Below are 20,377 nucleotides of genomic sequence, written 5' to 3'. Positions count from 1 at the left end.
CCATGCCCAGTTTATTTATCTTTTTTTTTTTTCTAGAGGTAGGGTCTTGCTATGTTGCCCAGGCTGGTCTCCAACTCCTGGGCTCAAGCGATCCTCTCTCCTCGGCCCCCCAAAGTGCTGGGACTACAGGTGTGAACCACCACTCCTGGCCTTATGCTGATTTTTCAAATATTAACATGGTTCATTCAAAGAAAATCAATCCACAACTAAAAGAGTATGCAATTCCAATTACCAAGTAAAGAAACTTTTTATTGATGGGTGCTGACGAGTTGATGGGTGCAGCACAGCAACATGGCACAAGTATACATATGTAACAAACCTGCACGTTATGCACATGTACCCTAGAACTTAAAGTATAATAATAATAAAAAATAAAATAAATTAAAAAAAAAAAAAAGAGTTATCGGCCTATAATCCCAGCACTTTGGGAGGCCGAGGAGGGTGGATCACCTGAGGTCAGCAGCTCGAGACCAGCCTGGCCAACATGGACAAACCCTGTCTCTAATAAAAATACAAAAATTAGCCAGGCATAGTGGCAGGCGCCTGTAATTGCAGCTACTTGGGAGGCTGAGGCAGGAGAATCACTTGAACCCAGGAGGCGGAGGTTGCACTGAGCTGAGATCGTGCCATTGCACTCCAGCCTGGGAATAAGAGCAAAACTCTGTCCCAAAAAGTAAAAACTTAAAAAATTTAAAGAAGAGTTATTAACAAGTTTGGAGAGTTAGGAATAAACACATGAAGCATTAGCATAATGGAATCAACCTCAGTATCTATCAATGGCTGAATGGATAAAGAAAATGTATATATATACAATGGAATACCAGTCAGCCTTAAAAAGAAGGAAATCCTGTCATTTATGACAACATGGATTAATCTGAAGGATACTATGTTAAGTGAAATAAGCCAGGTACATAAATACCATATAATCTCACCTATATGTGGAATCAAAAAAAAAAAAAAGTCAAACTCATAGAAACAGAGCAAAATTGTGGTTACCAGAGGCTGGAGGGATTGGGAAGAAGTTGGTCAAAGCATCAACACAAAATTTCAGTTACGCAGAAGGAATACATTCAAAAGATGTATTATACATCATGGTGACTACAGTTAATTACAATATATTGTACACTTGAAAATTGCTAAGAGAGTATATTTTAAGTGTTCTCAACACAAAAAAATAAGTATGTGAAGTAATGGGTATTTGCTTGATTTAGCCATTCCATAATGTATACATATATCAAAACATCATGTTGAACACCATAAATAGATGTAATTTTTACTTGTCGATTAAAAACATATATTGAAAAAGAGCATATAATGGTGATGATTGCATAGCACTCTGAATGAAATTAGAGTCACTGAACTGTATGTATTTAATGTTACTTAAAAATGGTTAAAATGGCAAATTCTGTATTATACATATTTTACCACAACAAAAAAATACATGAATGGGGAAAAGAAAGAGTTAGTGTATTTTGCAATTAAGCACCCTTTGTATATATTCAAAATTTTTTTGGCACTCAGATAATTCACTCAGATAATTGTGTAAGACTAAAATACATCAATTAAAAGCCTTTACCTAAGTTTCCATTTCAAAGATTAACCATACAACAGAAATTCTAAAGTCAAAAGTTCAAACAGCTAACATATGCAAAATATTTGAGGCATAATGCCTAAAAGCATTTTAAGGTTACGCAGTCTCACAACTGTATTACCATTACCTCCCTGAGGTTCTTATTCAACTATCATGCGACAAGAACATTTAAAAACCCAGGTTGTTTCTTAAAATTAAATGAAAAACCAATTTATCTAATGAACATAGATAATTTAGGAGTTTAAATATCACTAAACATTTTTAAATCATTATAATTCAACTAACCTTCTTTTTTCTCATTAATCTTTCTCTGAATTTATGAGTGATAAATCCCCTTGGGCCAGTGAACCGTAAACGCTGATACTTAGCCTGAATGTACAAGCTCTTCTGTACCAGGCCTGATTTATAATTAGGCTGGCATCTGCCACCTCTAAAGTTGCTCTGTGAAGGAAAAAAAGGAATTAAATGTTAAAACTACACCTTCCAAGTCTACTTTATTAGTAAACAGATGAGTGGGTGGCTGGGTGTGGTAGCTCACGCCTGTAATGCCAGCACTTTGGGAGACCGAGGCGGAACTCCTCAAGCTGATCGCTTGAGGTCAGGAGTTCGAGACCAGCCTGGCATGGTGAAACCCCGTCCCTACTAAAAATACAAAAATTAGCCAGGTGTGGTGGCAGGCGCCTGTAATCCTAGCTACTCAGGAGGGTAAGGCAGGAGAATTGCTTGAACCTGGGAGGCGGAGGTTGTAGCGAGTCACTGCTCTCTATGCTTGAAAAGCACGAAAGAGCGCCACTGCACTCCAGCCTGGGTGGCAGAGTAAGACCCTGTCTTAAAGAAAACAAAACAAAAAACAGATGAAAAACTGTCTGATACTTGGAGCTGTCTGGATTCTAGGCCTTATAGATATTAAAACAGAAAGAGTTAATGATGGTGACAAAGTATGTTTCTCTCAAGCTGGCTTCCTAGCTCATTTTATATATTAATATATATTTTTAATTTTTATTCTTAGCTGGGCATGGTGGCTCATGCCTGTAGTCCCAGCTTCTCAGGAGGCTGAGGTGGGAGATAGCTTGAGTCTTGGAGGTAGAGGCTGCAGTAAGCTGTGATTGTGCCACACACTCCAGCCTGGGTGACAGAGCGAGACCCTGTCTCAAAAAAACAAAACGACAACAACAAAACCTATATCAAACCAAATTTTGAAAACTGTTAAGTTAAAAGATTTTGAGGGCAGGCACAGTGGCTCACACCTACAATCCCAGCACTTTGGGAGACAGGTAGGAGGACTGCTTGAGGCCAGGAGTTCAAGACCAGCCTGGGCAACAGAGCGAGACCCTGTCTCTACAAAAAAATAAAAAAGAAAAGAATTTGAAATTAATTCTTGAAATTCATCAAGCTAACAAAATAAAATGTTCAGAACCTCTAATGAACTAAAATTATTCTTCTGATTCATAGTGAAATATATCAAATCCCAATGAGAGGGAAAGATATTAAGTATCAATATCTATTTAAGAATCAAAAAATATTTTAACTTTATTCCTGTTAATACCTTCAAACAAATCTTTCTTTACTACAAAAGACCGATTACTTAAAAAGAACATTTCCTAACCTGCATATATTGTGCAGCACTACATTAGACATAAGAGGACAATGGATATTCGTGTGTTTCTCATGTGGTTGATAAGAGAAATGGTCTCTTGTTAATTTACTGCTGGGGGTGGAAGAGGAAAACAGTCCTCAGTTTTGTCAGTCGTGAACCAATCCTCTCCAAACCTTCCCAAACAATTCTCCAAATCTCCCTCCCTCACTTTCCCATATCACACACTGCTTGTGTCTCCCCGCATTTCCAAGCATCCTCCGAGAATAATCTAAAACAGATGGGAGCAGTGGCGCAAAGGTTCATAGATGGAGTCTATCTCTGCCCTGCTAAATCTTAAAAACTTAGCTACTTGCCAACTTACTGGAAGAAGCTGCATTAAGTTCTTGACTATGAAAGGGATTTCTTCCCCAAAATCATTCAATTAAATTCTCCTATAGAAAATAAACTTGAAGCCATACGAAGAAAAACCCTGAGCTGAATGAAACTTTTAACAAGATCAGTTCAGCATAACTTGAATATTGGAAGATCTAATTCCAAGAAGTAGAGAGAAATATGGTAGAGAAAGAAAGACTTTGGTGACCCAGCGTCCTCTCTCAGGCATAGTAAACTATAAAACTGTTCTGAGCTTATTTAACAAAATTCATACCTAATATCATATGCAAGGTACAAAGACTAAACAGATCCACCTCTTTTCCTTCAGGGGCTGAAAATGAGTAGAGATGCTGGGTCTAAGCACTAGAGACGCAGCTACTCCTTCTGATTTTGCCAATAGGAGTCTACCAAGATCCAGGAAAAGGGCTCTCCATGCTTGAAATGCACAAAAGAGCATTTAATTTGAATGGCACAAGCAGGAAGTCTTATTCTTTCATTTGCCTTACCACTCAAGAGCTAAGAACTCAACCAGTGCTCATTTATTAGGCAGGTACAAGGGTCAGAATAAAAGCTATACATTCTATATCTTTAAAATAGCAGCCGTTGCATACTAAATTTATTCCCAAATGTGTTTTTTTAAATAAAATCAGAATTTTACTCAGAAGATTGATACATAAACTTTATTATCTGCTAATTTGTTCTTATCTTCTCAATTTTCTCAAGTAAAAAGGAAAAGACAACCTAGTTACATGTAAATGTTTCATCACAAAGGTGCATGGGAAGAGTTTTGTCTTTAAATCAAATTCTTTGTTTTTAATAAAAAACATCCCTGAGTCACATTCCAACTACTACATGACCAGGGTCCAATCAAATGGGATGAAACTAATAGTGGCCCCTTTTAGAATGTTTCAGGGAAAGAGTTTACTATTTGTAAATGATTAAGGCTGAAAACAGAAGCCAAAATTACAAAAGCAAACAAAAGCACATTTCGTTTATAGAAAGTTAGGGTCTGAATAAATATTTATACACCTTTACAGATATGAGTCCAGATTTTTTTTTTTTTTTTTTTTTTTTTTTTTTTTTTTGAGATAGAGTTTCCCTCTGTCACCCAGGCTGAAGTACAGTAGTGCAATCTGGGCTCACTGCAACCTCTGCCTCCTGGGCTCAAGCGATTCTCCTGCCTCAGGCTCCAGAGTACTTGGGACTATAGATACATGCCATTGCGCCCAGCTCATTTTTGTATTTTTAGTAGAGACAGGGTTTCACTAAGTTGGCCAGGCTGATCTCGAACTCCTGACCTCAAGTGATTTGCCCGCCTCGGCCTCCCAAAGTGCTGGGATTACAGGCATGAGCCACCATGCCCGGCCAGATATGAGTCAAGATTTCCTCAACATGAAGAGCTAAACAATAATAACTCCTAAATAAACTATTATAAGGTTGAATACACTATTAACCTCTAAAGAAGTCAATAAAATTGTTTACAAACACTACAATGGCTGCATTAAATAACAACCCTCTTTAAACACTATTTGTTTCCTTTTGATAATAAAGTTTAGATTAACCAGCAACTAAAGCAATGCCAGGAGGAAAAGAGATTAGGTCTTAGGTGAGTTGTTGTTACTCGAGCTGCTGTTGCTTTTTAACAAGAAGACAGTTATGAAGTTGTGAAAGGGGAGAACTGGCTGCAGCAAGACCCATAACATCAAAAATATTAAGCTACTAATTTAGTGAAAGCCAAAATGTATGCTAGACTGAACCATGGCTTTAAAATTATGGCCTAATATATAGACATCTAAATAGAATAAGTACAATGGCTCTGTAATAATTTTCAAAGACTTGGCCAAAGAAATAGATTTTATTCTTTTTGAAATTTAGTGTTTGGTTGATTTTATTTAACTTCCATCCTCAGAGTACTTAGTAAGAGGAAACAGATTATGAGCCATATTGGGAAAACAAATGCACAAATGATGTATTACAGTGGAATAGTTAACAAAACCAAGCAGATTCCTCTTTTCACAATTATTTCAGAAATGGGTATGTCAGACATAATGAAGCACATAATTTTACAAAAAAAATGTATGCCAGGCCTATTTTTCAATTATTTTCTTAAGGCTACAGAAAATTTCAGGTAAAACAGAATTATAATGAGACACTAATGTTAAGACTATCTGCACAAACCTGACACATCAGAGCTAATCTTGAGACTGATGCAATCCATTTCTACATGTCCTCTAAGGTGATTACTACGTTGCTTTGAACTAGTCCAATTCATGTAAAAAGTAAATTATAGCAAAATATTTCCTTTTTTTTTTTTTTCCTTTTGGAACAGGGTCTCTTCGCTGTGTCACCCAGGCCTGAGGGCAGTGGCACAATCTCGGCTCACTGCAACCTCTGCCTCCCAGGCTGAAGCGATCTTCCCACCCCAGCCTCCTGAGTAGCTGGGATTACAGGTGCACACCACTATGCCCAGCTAATTTTTGTATTTTTTGTAGAGACGGGGTTTTGCCACGTTGCCCAGGCTCTTTTCGAACTCCTGAGCTCAAGTGATCCACCCAAAGTGTTGGGATTACAGGTGTGAGCTACAGTACCCAAGCAAAATATTTCCTTTTCTTTTTTTTTTTTTTTTTTTGAGACGGAGTCTCGCTCTGTCGCCCAGGCTGGAGTGCAGTGGCCGGATCTCAGCTCACTGCAAGCTCCGCCTCCCAGGTTTACACCATTCTCCTGCCTCAGCCTCCCGAGTAGCTAGGACTACAGGCGCCCACCACCTTGCCCGGCTAATTTTTTTGTATTTTTTTTTAGTAGAGACGGGGTTTCACCGTGCTAGCCAGGATGGTCTCGATCTCCTGACCTCGTGATCCGCCCGTCTCGGCCTCCCAAAGTGCTGGGATTATAGGCTTGAGCCACCGCGCCTGGCCAATATTTCCTTTTCTTAGGAAGGATTATTTCTTCCCACTATTTTACTACAAAGAATTGTACACTTCTAAGCATTCATATAACATTATATAACTTTAAATGATTGCTCAAGAGGTAAAGTTATATATATCTTGAAAACATTTTTCTATGAATTTATGTTAAAGTATCTTCCCTTAAAGAAAAAAGGTAACAGAAAATAAATCTTATGATGCTCTTAGAAAAATACTATAATCAACTATATCTGACCAATCAGAACATGTAGGAAGCACTTAGATCTGAAAGCCCATCTATATTGTCTATAAGTTATGCAGACATCACATTTTCAGTTGATGTGATGCCCCATTACTCAAGAGATCAAAAGATGGCATAAAACACGTATATATTCTATGACCGTAATTATTTTTAAAAACTTCGTGTCACACATGTTCTTAGATATACAAACCACTGGCTAAAAATGTAATCTATTCAATGCCTACAAATTATGTTACTCTCGTTGAATAAAATCTTTCAACATCTATAAATTTTGACTCTCAAGAAGCCAATATTAATAGACCTCACTCAACTAACCTTCTAGTCCATAATTTTAGATAGTTTCTACTACTTTTCTGTGCATACTAACTTCCTCCTAATGAGCTAACTACTCTATCAAGCCTGCCTGCCACTTTTACACAAAAAGCTCAAATTCTTTCCTTTATTTAGGGGAGGGAGACAATATGAGTGAAAAATATGAATAAAGTACCTATTACAGGCAAGAAACTGTCAAAATTGATTTTAAAAGCACCTCAACTTTTGTGAGCAAGGAGACAGAAATATAATACCTTGGGCCGGGTGCAGTGGTTCAAGCCTGTAATCCCAGCACTTTGGGAGGCCAAGGTGATCACTTGAGGTCAGGTGCTTGAGATCAGTCTGGCCAACATGATGAAACCCTGTCTCTACTAAAAATACAAAAATTAGCTGGGCATGGTGGCGCGTGCCTGTAATCCCAGCTACTTGGGAGGCTGAGGCAGGAGAATAGCTTGAATCTGGGAGGCAGAGGTTGCAGTGAGCCGAGATCACGCCACTGCACGCCAGCCTGGATGACAGAGGGAGACTCCGCCTCAAAAAAAAAAAAAAAGAAATATAATACCTTGTATTATAATTCTAACTCCATATATTTGGGGGAGGAGGTGTTCTGGATAATCAAACATATTGGTTGATTAAAAATTATCATTCATATCAGATACAGATGTACCAATAATTAGAGTGTGATAAAATATGCTTTAACAAAGCTACCTGGACCAGAATCTTCCTGTGATGACCCAGAACACCTCTAAGGGTTGTGTGTCCATGGCAGGGTTTTTCAATCTGTGATTCTTGGAGAAAGCTCTACAGCTCTGCACGTGTATCTTAGAGGTAAAGGTTCTGGCTTAAAGGGAGGGTCTGCAGTCTTGCCTGTCTCCCCACCTAGAGCCACTCCACCTGCATCTGTTTTATGTATTTGTGTTTCCATGTAATATTTGGAAAAGGATTCTACTGGTTAAAAAAAAAAAAAAAAAAATTGAAAATCAAGTCGTAAGGAAAGGGGTCATCAATAAATTGATTACAGTTAACTACAAATGTCGAGAAATACTAGTTTATAGCTACCATTTGAAATCATATTACAAAACAGCTCTTGATTTACTAACACTAAAACATTATGTCCAAAGCATAAAACCAAAGCTGGAATTAAATGGAAAACAACACTCAATACCTTGAAAGGTCTTACTCTCGTGTTTCGGCGATTTCCCTCAACCTGAAATGGTTTGTGAGTAATTATGTCTTTTCTCTGCGTAGTATAATTCTGCATGAAAAAAAAGTAGTGGTGTGGGTTAATAGACTTTAAAGTTTATTTTAAAAGCTTGTTTACCATTAGAAAACACATTTTAAATGTACAGGATTAAGAACACAAAGCAGGGAGCAGGGAGCTTAGCCGTAGAGCACATACACATCTCCTCCTTGACCCATGCTAACTTGACCCTCGACAATGACTACCATGATCCATGCCAGTTTGTGAGGAGCCAGGATCATTTATGCCTGTAACAAGTATAAAACATACTCGTGTATAACATAATGAGTGAGTTTGAGAAAATCGAGGATATATCTAGCATTTATTCAGGCACCTAGGAGAGAAATGAACCCATTACTATCAGGAGTTGCTAAAGGGTTCCTACTGCCTAAGAAGAATACAAATCCTCAACATTGCAGGAGGCAGGTATTCCTGACTCAGGTAACTGATTTGAGGTGATGCTCTTGCCATGGCTAGAAAAGTATCAGAAATAAGAGAAAGAACTACATTAGTAAGTCTGTAACTATGAGGAACCAAAATCCTCTGGTGGAAACAGAATAGATTACATTTTTAGCCGGTGGAAACAGAAAAGATGGGGCCAATTCTCAAGATGGTTTCCTTTTTCTAAAATCAACAGTCTTATCACCTTCTATTATTTCCACTTTCTGTGGAGTCTGGCCAGAGGAAGGACTGTACTAGGCAACTGCTGACATGGCTCCCAGTGATCCAACCAATTATTCCTCCCTTTGAATGTGGGCAGGACCTAGGAAGCTGCTTCTTGCAAAAAGAATATGGTAAAGGATGAGATTTTACTTGTGAAATTAGGTTACCAACTCTGGCTTCCATCTTTCTCACCATTACTTGCCTGTTCTTATGGAAGCTAGCTGCCATTTTGTGAGCTGCTCTATATAAAGGCAAATCTTTAAGACAGAAAGTAGATTAGTGTTGGCTGGGGGTGGCAAAGGGGAGTAACGAAACAGGCATGAGGGCTCATACTGGGTAATGAAAACATTCTAAAAGTGGACTACTGTAATGGTTGCACGCTTTGGTTAATTTACTAAAAATCATTAAATTGTACACCTAAAATGGGTGAATTTTATGGTATGTAAATTATGCCTTAATAAATATGTTCCAAGAGAGCTTAAGAGTTGTTCCCAAAAAATCTTTTTTGAAATTTTTTTATTATTATTATTATTATTTTTTTTTTTTTTTTGAGACGGAGTCTCGCTCTGTCACCCAGGCTGGAGTGCAGTGGCCGGATCTCAGCTCACTGCAAGCTCCGCCTCCCGGGTTCACGCCATTCTCCTGCCTCAGCCTCCCGAGTAGCTGGGACTACAGGCGCCTGCCACCTCGCCCGGCTAAGTTTTTGTATTTTTAGTAGAGACGGGGTTTCACTGTGTTACCCAGGATGGTCTCGATCTCCTGACCTCGTGATCCGCCCGTCTCGGCCTCCCAAAGTGCTGGGATTACAGGCTTGAGCCACCGCGCCTGGCCATATTATTATTATTTTTTGTAGAGATGAGGTCTAGCCATGTTGCCCAGGCTGGTCTTGAACTCCTGGGCCCAAGAAATCCTCCTGCCTTGGCCTCCCAAAGTGCTAGGATTACAAGCATGAGCCACTGCACCTGGCCCCCCAGAAAATCTTAAGAAAGCTAGATTTATTAGCTTTATTTAATGAATCCAATAAAATGCTACTAAATCAAGTAAGAAATGACCATTTCTTCTGTCATAATAACTTTACGTATCAATGGAATCTTATAACATATACTTAATGAACAGTTACAAATGTGAAAAATATTGGTGATCCCTGTACATTCCGATGTATTGGAGAAGAAGAAATTATAAAAATGAAAATTTTAGAACTGTGATCTTACCATGTAAGGTTTTTCAATACATTTTTTAAAATTTGATTTTATAAAATGCATGGGTTTTTGGAATCCATCAGTATGAACATTCTTTACCTTTGAAAAACTGGAACTCTGATCTTCCCTAATAAGGAAAGAGAGAAAATAAGAATATTTTATCAGTATAACATTTTTTCCAACAAATAAACAAGAATAATTTTAAAAAGCCCCTTCAGAAACAATTAAAGTAGCACACAAATTAAATCTCAATGATCTATCACTACTAAAATTACAAATGATAGTCATTAGGCCTAAACCCGTCATTTTGCCTCATTTTCCAACAAATGTTATTTACCTAAGTTGGAGGTTAGCAATGGGGAAAAACATTCCTTGAACCAGGGTTCTCAATCTGGGGTCTAAGGATAGGCTTCCTGGGGGCTGTAACCCCCGAAACCATATGTGAAATGTGTGTTTTGTGTAAAGATAATTACTGCTCTAGAACCTTTGGCAGCACTGCCCCCCTACCCTTCTTGCTAACAGGCTCTTACTGGTGGAAGCACCGAGGGTTCATGACCCAGCCCATTCATCAGAGGCAAGGTGTATGACTGGCTCAGGGTCCCCTCACTGGCAGAGCTGAGGCCTCTGATACTGCAGGGCCACAGCAGGGAACGACAGCCGCCTCTCTCCCGTCATCATGAGGTCCTGAGGCCACAAAGGGCTCTTCTCAGGCAGCCCTATCTGGGAGGGAGGTCCTTCCCTGGATCTTCCTCTGATCTCCAAAGCCTCATTTCCACAGCCCTTGGGGGTTCCTCTCCGTGTCACACCCTGCATCTCTCCACAATGCTTCTCAGCCCCTTCCTGTGTCTTCCACAGGCCCACCTTCAGTCTTTCCCATGGATTCCGCACTGGCAACAAGATAACTTCCACACTCTTCATTGTGACCCCATGGCCCTTTCTGCTCTGGCCCTTGCTACCTTGCTCCAATCTCCCCAACAAGCACACTGAGCCTTAGGATTTTTGTTTGTTTGTTTTTGAGACAGAGTCTTGCTCTGTCGCCTAGGCTGGAGTGCAGTGGCGCAATCTTGGCTTACTGCAAACTCCACCTCCTAAGTTCAAGCAATTCTCCTGCCTCAGCCTCCCGAGTAGCTAGGATTACAGGCACGTGCCATCATGCCCCGCTAATTTTTTTTATTTTTAGTAGAGACGGGGTTTCACCATGTTGGCCAGGCTGGTCTTGAACTCCTGACCTCAAGTGATCCATCCACCTTGGCCTCCCAAAGTGCTGGGATTACAGGCGTGAGCCACCGCGCCCAGCCGGGAATATTGAAGCTCATGTGGTTCCCGGCACCCAGCAATCTCTCCTGCTTCTACACCTTTGCATGTGCAGTTCCTTCTGTGACCATTTCCTTCTACTTTGATTAACTTAAAGATTTAGATCCATTTATACCTCTTCAAGGAAGTTTCCTAAACCCTTCTGAGGTGAACTAGGTGCTCCCTGGTATGTGCGCATGTAGCATTTTTGGGTCTTAACACCTATCACTCCGTATTTGTAACTACTGGTGTACCTGTCTGTTTAACAGAACAAGTTGCTATTCCTTCAGAGGAAGCACTGCGGATGATTCATTTTGTGGTCCCAGTTCTGATCCCAGAATCTGACATGAAATAGACACTCAGGGTTTTTTTAAATGTTAAAAAGGCCTAGGTTTTGTCAAAACGCTGACGACAATAGGTCAAAAGAGTAAAGTGCAAAGCTGTATATTGAGGATAATTTCAACTATTTAAAATATACACATATGTGCCCAGAAAAAAATAAATGACAAGAAATGTACTAAATATTAACAGTGGTCATCTCTGACTGGTAAAATCAGGAATGCCTTATATTTTTGATTTTATACTTTATTATATTTTTCCAAATGATTACCATTAGTGTATATGACTACTTCTACAAACAAAGCAATGGATTTTTAAAAATTCTCTTTGCAAAGCATATATCTGAAAAGGGAGCTATATCCAGAATATACAAAGAACTCCTACACCTCAACAATAAAAAGACTTTGATTTTAAAATAGGCAAAGGATTTGAATAGAAATTTCTCCAAAAACATACCAATGGCCAATAAGCACATGGAAAGATGCTCAACATCATTAGTCATCAGAGAAATGCAAATTAAAACTACAATGAGATACCACTTTACACTAACTAGGATGGCTATAACCAAAAAGATGACAATACCAACGTTCATAACAGCACTATTTACAATAGCCAAAGGGTGAAAGCAATACAAATGTCCACAAACAGAAAAACAGATAAACAAAATGTAGTACAGCCATACAATGGAGTATTATTCAGCCTTAAAAGAGAATAAATTTTTTTTAAAAAGGAATGAAATTCTGACACATGATACAACATGGATTGACCCTGAAAACACTATGCTAAGTGAAAGAAGCCAGAGAGAAAAGGACAAATATTGTCTGATTCTACTTAGATACCCACAATAGGCAAATTCATATAGACAGAAAGAATAGAGGTTACCAGGGGCTGCAGCGAGGAGAGCATGAGGAGTTATTATTCAACGGAAACAGAGTTACTGTTTGTGAAGATGAAAAAGTTCTGGAAGTGGATATAAACATCTGGTGATGATTGTACAAGTGAATATACTCAATGTCAATGAATTTTACACTTAAAAATGGTTAAAATGGTAAATTTAGGATATGTATATTTTGTCACAATACAAAAATTAGATCCTTTGATATTTGATTTTTGACCAGGCAAATGAATGCTCAGATTAGAGAATCTATTTCCCAGCTGCCCTGCAGCTAGGCATAGCCATGGGACTAAATTTTGGACAAGTTATCATGTGTAAATTTCAAGAAGTCTTTAAAGGAAAGGCTAGAATGAGGACATGATGGCTAAAGCACAGATACCCATATTGGATCATGAGGCAGATGCTACACACAGAGGATATGAGAGGAAGAAGATCTAAGCAGCCTGGTTCCCTGATGCGTCCACTCTACCATGTCGACCCTATCATGTGGATTTCCTACCGCTAATCTTTTTTTATTACTTAAGAAGGAAATACTTTTTTTCTCTAGCTCTTACAGTCCATTCTCCACCCAGCAACCAGAGTGATCCTTTTAAAATTTAAGTGAGATTATGTCTCTTCTCTGGTTACAACCCAAAATGTTTTCTAACTTCATCCAGAATAAAATACAAAGTCTTCATGTCCTTCAGTTCTTCAAAGTCATTCGTGACTGGCCTCATCTACTAACTCTCTCCCTTTACTACCCTGTCACAACCCCACTGTCCCCCTTTCTATTCCTTAAACAAAAGCAGGCATGCACCTGTCTTAAGGTCTTTGCTTTTGCTGTTCCCTCTCTTGAAATACTATCCTCTCAAATAACCCTATGGCTAACTCCCTCACTTAATTCACAACCCAGCTACATTTTCTAAAAAGTCATAAATGTACTCCATGACCACCCTAAATAAAACCGTATCACACATGTCACTCTTTGCTATTAAATTTCCTCTTCTGCCTTATTTTCACCTATCACTCCACTGACATGTATTTATTTTCTTTCTTCTACCATTAAATTATAAGTAACATGAAGACAAAGGTTTGTATATAGTTTTTCATTATATCCCCAGTCCTTAGAACAGTAACTAGAACAAAGAAATCAATATATAAATACCCGTTGACTATATGAATATAATATCTTTATAAAGTGTACTCTACTTCAGTATAGATTATGACTGTTGCAATAGCAAGAATAAAAACTGATGTTTTCCCGTAACCTGCCCAGCTTAAACGACAGACTGTCCTTCCAACTCCTTGTTAAAAAATAAAAAATAAAAGAAATTCTTGGCAGTTTGATGTCCTCTTCAAGTCCGCTGATACTATTTTTAAGCTACTTTATCAAACACACTCCATACTTCTATAATAAAACAACTCATTTACATTGTAGGAAACTTAGTAACTACAGTTAGAAAAGGCAGAAATAGTATGTCAGGAGAAAACATGGAGACATTAGAGTAAGAAACGGGTAAGAAATGGAAGCAAATCCAGACCATCCTCAACTTACAATGGTTTGACTTACAATTATTTTACTTTACAGTGGGTTATCGGGATGTTGCCCTATCAAAAGTTAAGGAACACCTGTAGAGAACCGATGGGTCCTAGAGGTTAGACAGAATCCCCAAGTGTTAGACTTGCTTGTGAAAGATCCTAAGGTATCAGGGAATAGTAACCTAAATCTAAATGCATTACAATTTAGGTATCCTCTGTCTTGTCTACTCCTTTGGAAACTCTTCATCCATTCATTCAACAAACATGAACTGAGCTCAGGGCAGTGGGGATACACCAGTGAGCAAACACAGACAAAGAGGCTGCATACAATTTTTTGAGGGAAAACTGCACAGGTGAGAAATCACTACATCCTTTGACTTATGATCGCATCATGTTTCATTTCTTTCACATTTCTGTGGAAACTACCCTGACTTGATATTAAAAGTTTATATAAAAACATAATATATAATGAGGTCAATTTTTATAAATTGAATTTCTAAGATAAAATGATAAAATATTTTTCTTATTTAAATAAGGAAATTGAATCAGGATAAAGTGAGAGATTAATAATAAGAGTTGGCGACGATATGGAGCAACTGGGCCCGTCACATGCTGCTGGTGGAAGTGTAAAGTAGTCCAGCCACTTTGGAAGACAGTCTGGCAGTTCCTCAAAAAGTTAATCATAGAGTAACCATCAAACTCATCAATTCCACTCCTAGCCACATATTGAAGAGAAATGAAAACAGGTATCTGCACAAAAACTTGCACACAAATGTTCACAGCACAGTTATTCACAATAGACAAAAAGTGGAAACAACCCAAATGTCCATCAACTGGTGAATGGATCAACATAATACGACACAGCCATACAATGGAATATTATTCAGCCATACATAAGAATTCTCACGCTACAACATGGATGAGCATTAAAAACATTATGCTATAGGAAAGAAGTCAGTTCTGAGAGGCCACATATTCTATTATCGTATTTATATGAAATGTCAGGCCAGGTGTGGTGGCTCATGCCTGTACTCTCAGCACTTTGGGAGACTGAGGCAGGTGGATCCCTTGAGCGCAGGAGTTTGAGACCAGCCTGGGCAACATGGTGAAACCCCATCTCTACAAAAAAAAAAAAAAAAAAAAAAAAGAAAAATCAGCCGGGCATGCTGGCAGGAGCCTGTGGTCCCAGATGCTCGGGAGGCCGAGGTGGGAGAATCACCTGCGCCTCACGGAAGGTCGAGGCTGCAGTGAGCTGTGATCATGCCTCTGTACTCCATCCTGGGTGACAGAGACCCTGTCTCAAAACAACAACAACAACAAAATGATTATATGAAATGTCAGGATTAGACAAAGCCATAGATACAGAAAATAGAACAGTGGTTGCCAGGGACTAAGGGGGAAGGAGAAATGGGGCAGGGAGTGGCAGCTAATGGGTAGAGGGTTTACTTTTGGGGTGATGAAATGTTTTGGAATTAGATAGTAATGATGGTTGCATAAGTTCGTGAATACACTAAAAACTACTGAATTGTTTACTTTTGCAGGATGAATGTTAAGTAATGTCTCACTTTTAAAAACTCCTCATGGCTCCACTCTGCCTCACCACCTATCCGATACAAATAAAATAATCCAACAGATCCAGCAAAAGACAGCTTGTAGGAACACATCCTTGCACACTATCACACTGTCCTCAAAGCTAGCATTCATAGTACTTAATGCTGACCAGCTACTTTACCTTATACTCATCACTTTACTTAATTTTAATCACCACTGTGAGGCAAGTACAACTCTTATCCCTATTTTACAGACGAGGAAACAGAGACAAAATAATCTGCCCAAAGTCGGTCACATAGCTAGGAATCTAAGAGCCAGGCACTGAACTCAGGTCCAACTCCAGTGCTCAAGTTCTTAATCACGTCAAGGGGTAAATATACATCCTAAAGCATCTTACAATCTTTAAAATATGTTGATTGTCTTAAATCTGTTTTTAAAATCTGTTTCTTGGTACTCGGGGTTTCTTACACTTGTTGAGTCAAGGAAAGCATGACAGAGAGCTTGTGTCATTAAGGAGCACAGTCATGTCAGGCATTAACCATTAGGAGACTGGAGACTTTCACACAGCAAGGGACAACATTTTAACTCTTTCATTTTCAATTGTTTTATATGCCTCAACACATCGTTTCACCATGTTTTAATTAGTCCTGAACTTATTGTCAGAATCAAGTCCACGTATTCTGACCTAGTTAGCTAGAGACTTGACTTAAAGGTCTTGTCAAATACAGTATCTTACCAATTTGATACAAAAGATTACGGAAAAACAATTAGCACTGTCTCTTTGTATTCATACAGTCTCACTTTTTGGGAGATCCAAGTAGTGTAAGAACTCAAGTGAACTGGAAATGCTGTCCTGTTCAATTATACCTCATAATCATATGGGGCCCCAGAGTTGCCATGAGTTCCATCCATGTGGTATTCAGAACTAGAGATAAACTGGGGTTGATCTAGACTACTGAGGCCCCCTAAACAGAAGTATGAGGTTAAGAAAGAAAAATCTACTGAGGACCTATTTGCCATATATGACATAAGTACTTCACATGTGCCAGCTCATTTAATATTCATAACTGCCCCATAGCATAAATTGATTTTAACATCATTTTACAGATGAAGAGGCTCCAGAGACTAAGCAAATTTGTCCAAGATTGGTCAGCTTGTAAAGTGAGAGAGATGAGATTCAAACTTAGGTCTCCTCTGCATTTTCTACTACACCTGCCTCAATTTCATGGACGATATCCACAAAATGTGGACTTTTTTCACTTTTTGTCAGTACAGTTATCCACAATTATCCAGTACAGACATCCACAGAGAGTCCCAAAAGATAACTGTACTGACATCAGGAAATTTTCTACTATTCAAAGACTAACCCAGAATCTAAAGCACAGAATGTATCCGAGTTTCAATCAGCTCAAGCTAAATAGTCCGCAATGTATCAGAGTTTCAATCAGCTCAAGCTAAATAGTCCCCAAACTTGCCAGTCCTGCCTCCTGCTAATATTCTAAAAGCAGTAACACTCCTCTTCAGAATTATAAAGACCTCAAATACCCACCTACCCCATAGTTTTTGTTGTTTAAATCAAACCACATATGATAATCACTGAATAACCTGGAAACATTTTAATAGATTTCACTTAAACATATAAGACGGATTTGAAGGAGCAAATCCCTATATTAAAATGAAAATTACCATCACACAAAAAATGTAAAAATATGGTAAAACCCAAAGCTCCCTGATAACAGGATGTTTGTCATCTACTGATTACCTCTCTGCAGCACTAGCTATGTGAAAAATGTGCTCATCTTCATTCTGTAACCGTTCTTTTCGCCTTCTTTCAATGTCATGTCGTAGGTCATTCGGATCTATTATTTTGATCAGAGTCTGAGGAATTTTGACAGAAGACAAACCATTCACAATACTGTTAGTTGCACAAAGACCATATCTAACAAGAACCTTAATTACAAGTCCTAGATAAGTTATCTTGTATTCATCCTGCTAATGGTATTGTAAACTAATACAGATATTTTGAGACCCAATTGACAATAAACAGTCAGAAAAGCTCCTAACATTGAACCAGGATTCCCACCTATGAGACTCTAACCCAAAGAAAAGATTATCTACCTAAACAGATTCAAAATAGTATATTTAAAATAACAAAAAATAGAAGCTACTCAAATGTAAAAAAAAAATTAAGAGGAAGGGAAGAATGAGTAAATAAATCATGGTAAACTTAAGTCAAAAGAATAATATACAATCATTTAACTTATGGTAATAAAGACTATGTGGAAGTCAACATAGAAAAGTACTTTTTTTTTTTTTTTTTTTTGAGACAGTCTCGCTCTGTTGCCCAGGCAGGAGTGCAGTGGCACGATCTTGGCTCGCTGCAAGCTCTGCCTCCCGGGATCACGCCATTCTCCTGCCTCAGTCTCCCGAGTGGCTGGGACTACAGGCACCTGGCTAATTTTTTTGTATTTTTAGTAGAGACGGGGTTTCACCCTATTAGCGAGGATGGTCTTGATCTCCTGACCTCATGATCCACCCGCCTCAGCCTTCCAAAGTGCTGGGATTACAGGTGTGAGCCACCGCACCTGGCCGAAAAGTGCTTATTGAAAAAAGTTAATTAGGCCAGGTGCAGTGGCTCATGCCAGTAATCCCAGCACTTTGGGAGGTTGAAGTGGGTGGATCATTTGAATAGGAGTTCAAGACCAGCCTGGCCAACATGGTGAAACCCCATCTCTACCAAAATACAAAAATTAGCCGGGTGTGATGATGGGTGCCTGTAATCCCAGCTACTTGGGAGGCTGAGGCAAGAGAATGGCTTGAAACTGGGAGGTGGAGGTTGCAGTGAGCTGAGATTACGCCACTGCACTCCAGCCTGGGTGACAGAGTGAGACTCTGTCTCAAAAAAAAAAAAGAAAAAGTTAATTAAAACTTAACAAGGACCAGGTGCAGTGGCTCACGCCTGTAATCCCAGGACTTTGGGAGGCCGAGGTGGGTGGATCCCTTGAGTCCAGGAGTTCAAGACCAGCCTGGGCAACATGGAAAAACCCTGTATCTACAAAAAATAAAAAAATTAGCCGGGCGTGGTAGTACATGTCTGTAGTCCTAGCTACTCAGGAGGCTGAGGTGGGAGGATCACTTGAGCCCAGGAGGTCAAGGCTGCAGTGAGCCATGATTGTACCACTGTACTCCAGCCTGGGTGAGACCAGGACTCTGTCTCAAAACAAAATTTAAAAAGCCTCAATCATAAAAGGTCATGGCGAATTCAGAGATTTTACATAAAAGGAATGTTATTATGGATCAAGAAAAAAGCATATAAAACTACATATACTATGACAGTGACTACGTTAAAATGCAAGCAGTAAGACTGCCAGAAAAGATGATCAAATAATATTTTGTGTTAAATGACTAAATTATAGGTGATTTTTTTAAAAAGCACAGATTTCCTGTAAGTTGATTATAGGACTTTGATGATTAGAAATTGTCTGAAAATATCATTTGTTCAACAAATTAACCTATCTCCATAAATTCAGCAAAAATTATAATCATTTCACAAGTGAAAAAATTATTTATATATTCTATCAGAAATGTATTAAAATATCTCCTCTACAAAAACTCTTTATTCTCAATGAATAAATTAGCAGTTCTTTTAGAACTTGATATAATTCTTCTAAAACAAGAGCCAGTTTTCTTCCCTCCTGGCGAGTCAAGACAGTCTTTTTAATTAGCAAAGAAATGGGAGGTGGGAGGGGAGGTGTTGGATGGGAACCACACACAACACATGAATAAAGAAATTTAGTCCCTTATTTCCCTTATTTTGCTAGTTCATATTCCACAGAATGTTTCGTACATTCTGCAGTAAACAGAAGGGCAATATCAAATGAAATTTTGTTCCTGTGCATTCATTCCATGTACAATTTAAAAATATATTCCACAAGATTGCTTTGAAAAAAAAATAGGTATCTAATATACTTTCCATAAGCTTTACAGTGTGGAGTTTGGGGATGAATATCAAATGCTGTAATTGCGTGTCAATTTTACAAAGCTGTTATCCTTAGGGATTGTCCCTCTTAGGGAATATTTTTGTCTTTTGTCAGTATTCTCACTCCAACCTGACTGATAGTCAGAATCACCTGAAGAGCTTTTTAATTTCAGATTCCTGGGTTTCAATCCTCCTTCTTCATGTACTGTAACTCCCTTTTCTCTCCCAACCACCAATCTCCTTGCCATTAGTATACCAACAATAAGATAATTTCTCATCAAAAATTGTATTCACTAACCTGTTCCGATTCATAGATCACAGCTTGTTTACTCTGAAGCTCGGCCAAAGACATATCTATTCTCCTAAAATAATAAAGGCATAGTACAATTAAATAATTATGTTATACACTGATACCTTGGTTCTACTATTACAGAATAGAATTTGAAATAAAGCTAGTATGTTTTGGAGAAAGCAAAAGAAACTTGCTACCAGATAGTTTTTCACCTATATGGCAGTCTCCCAGGATATTCATATCCTATGAATCATATTACAGGGAAGCTTTAGTGGTTCTCAAATCAGTAGTCTGTGTAATCTCAACCTTTGCTCTGGTGATATACCGCATTCTCACATGTATTCAAATCAGCTCACAAGACAGGGTACACC

The 20,377-nt window shown here is 38.6% G+C and overlaps 1 protein-coding gene across 8 annotated transcripts in view; it reads right to left on the bottom strand.

Annotated features, from left to right (window-relative positions):
- BCLAF3 (BCLAF1 and THRAP3 family member 3) overlaps positions 1-20,377 on the bottom strand; it is a 73,741-nt gene that overhangs the window by 14,713 nt on the left and 38,651 nt on the right. For 5 of the 8 annotated variants that reach the window (XR_011618242.1, XM_011735308.2, XM_071088693.1 and 2 more), the window contains 5 exons: positions 20,013-20,076; positions 17,498-17,613; positions 10,152-10,266; positions 8,203-8,292; positions 1,877-2,032 (listed from right to left, as the gene is read on the bottom strand). Coding sequence is in view for 7 of the 8 variants with exons in the window: in XM_011735308.2 (XP_011733610.1) it covers positions 1,877-2,032; positions 8,203-8,292; positions 10,152-10,266; positions 17,498-17,613; positions 20,013-20,076 (541 nt within the window). In the remaining variant the exon portion in view is untranslated. The remainder of the gene's footprint in view (positions 1-1,876; positions 2,033-8,202; positions 8,293-10,151; positions 10,267-17,497; positions 17,614-20,012; positions 20,077-20,377) is intronic. The other 3 variants (XM_071088694.1, XM_011735311.3, XM_011735312.3) reach the window with 2 other exon arrangements.

Source organism: Macaca nemestrina, chromosome X (genome assembly GCF_043159975.1).
Source record: "Macaca nemestrina isolate mMacNem1 chromosome X, mMacNem.hap1, whole genome shotgun sequence".
NCBI classification, from domain to species: domain Eukaryota; kingdom Metazoa; phylum Chordata; class Mammalia; order Primates; family Cercopithecidae; genus Macaca; species Macaca nemestrina.
The sequence above is the reverse complement of the archived record's forward strand: the minus strand, read 5'-3'. Positions and strand labels throughout refer to the sequence as shown.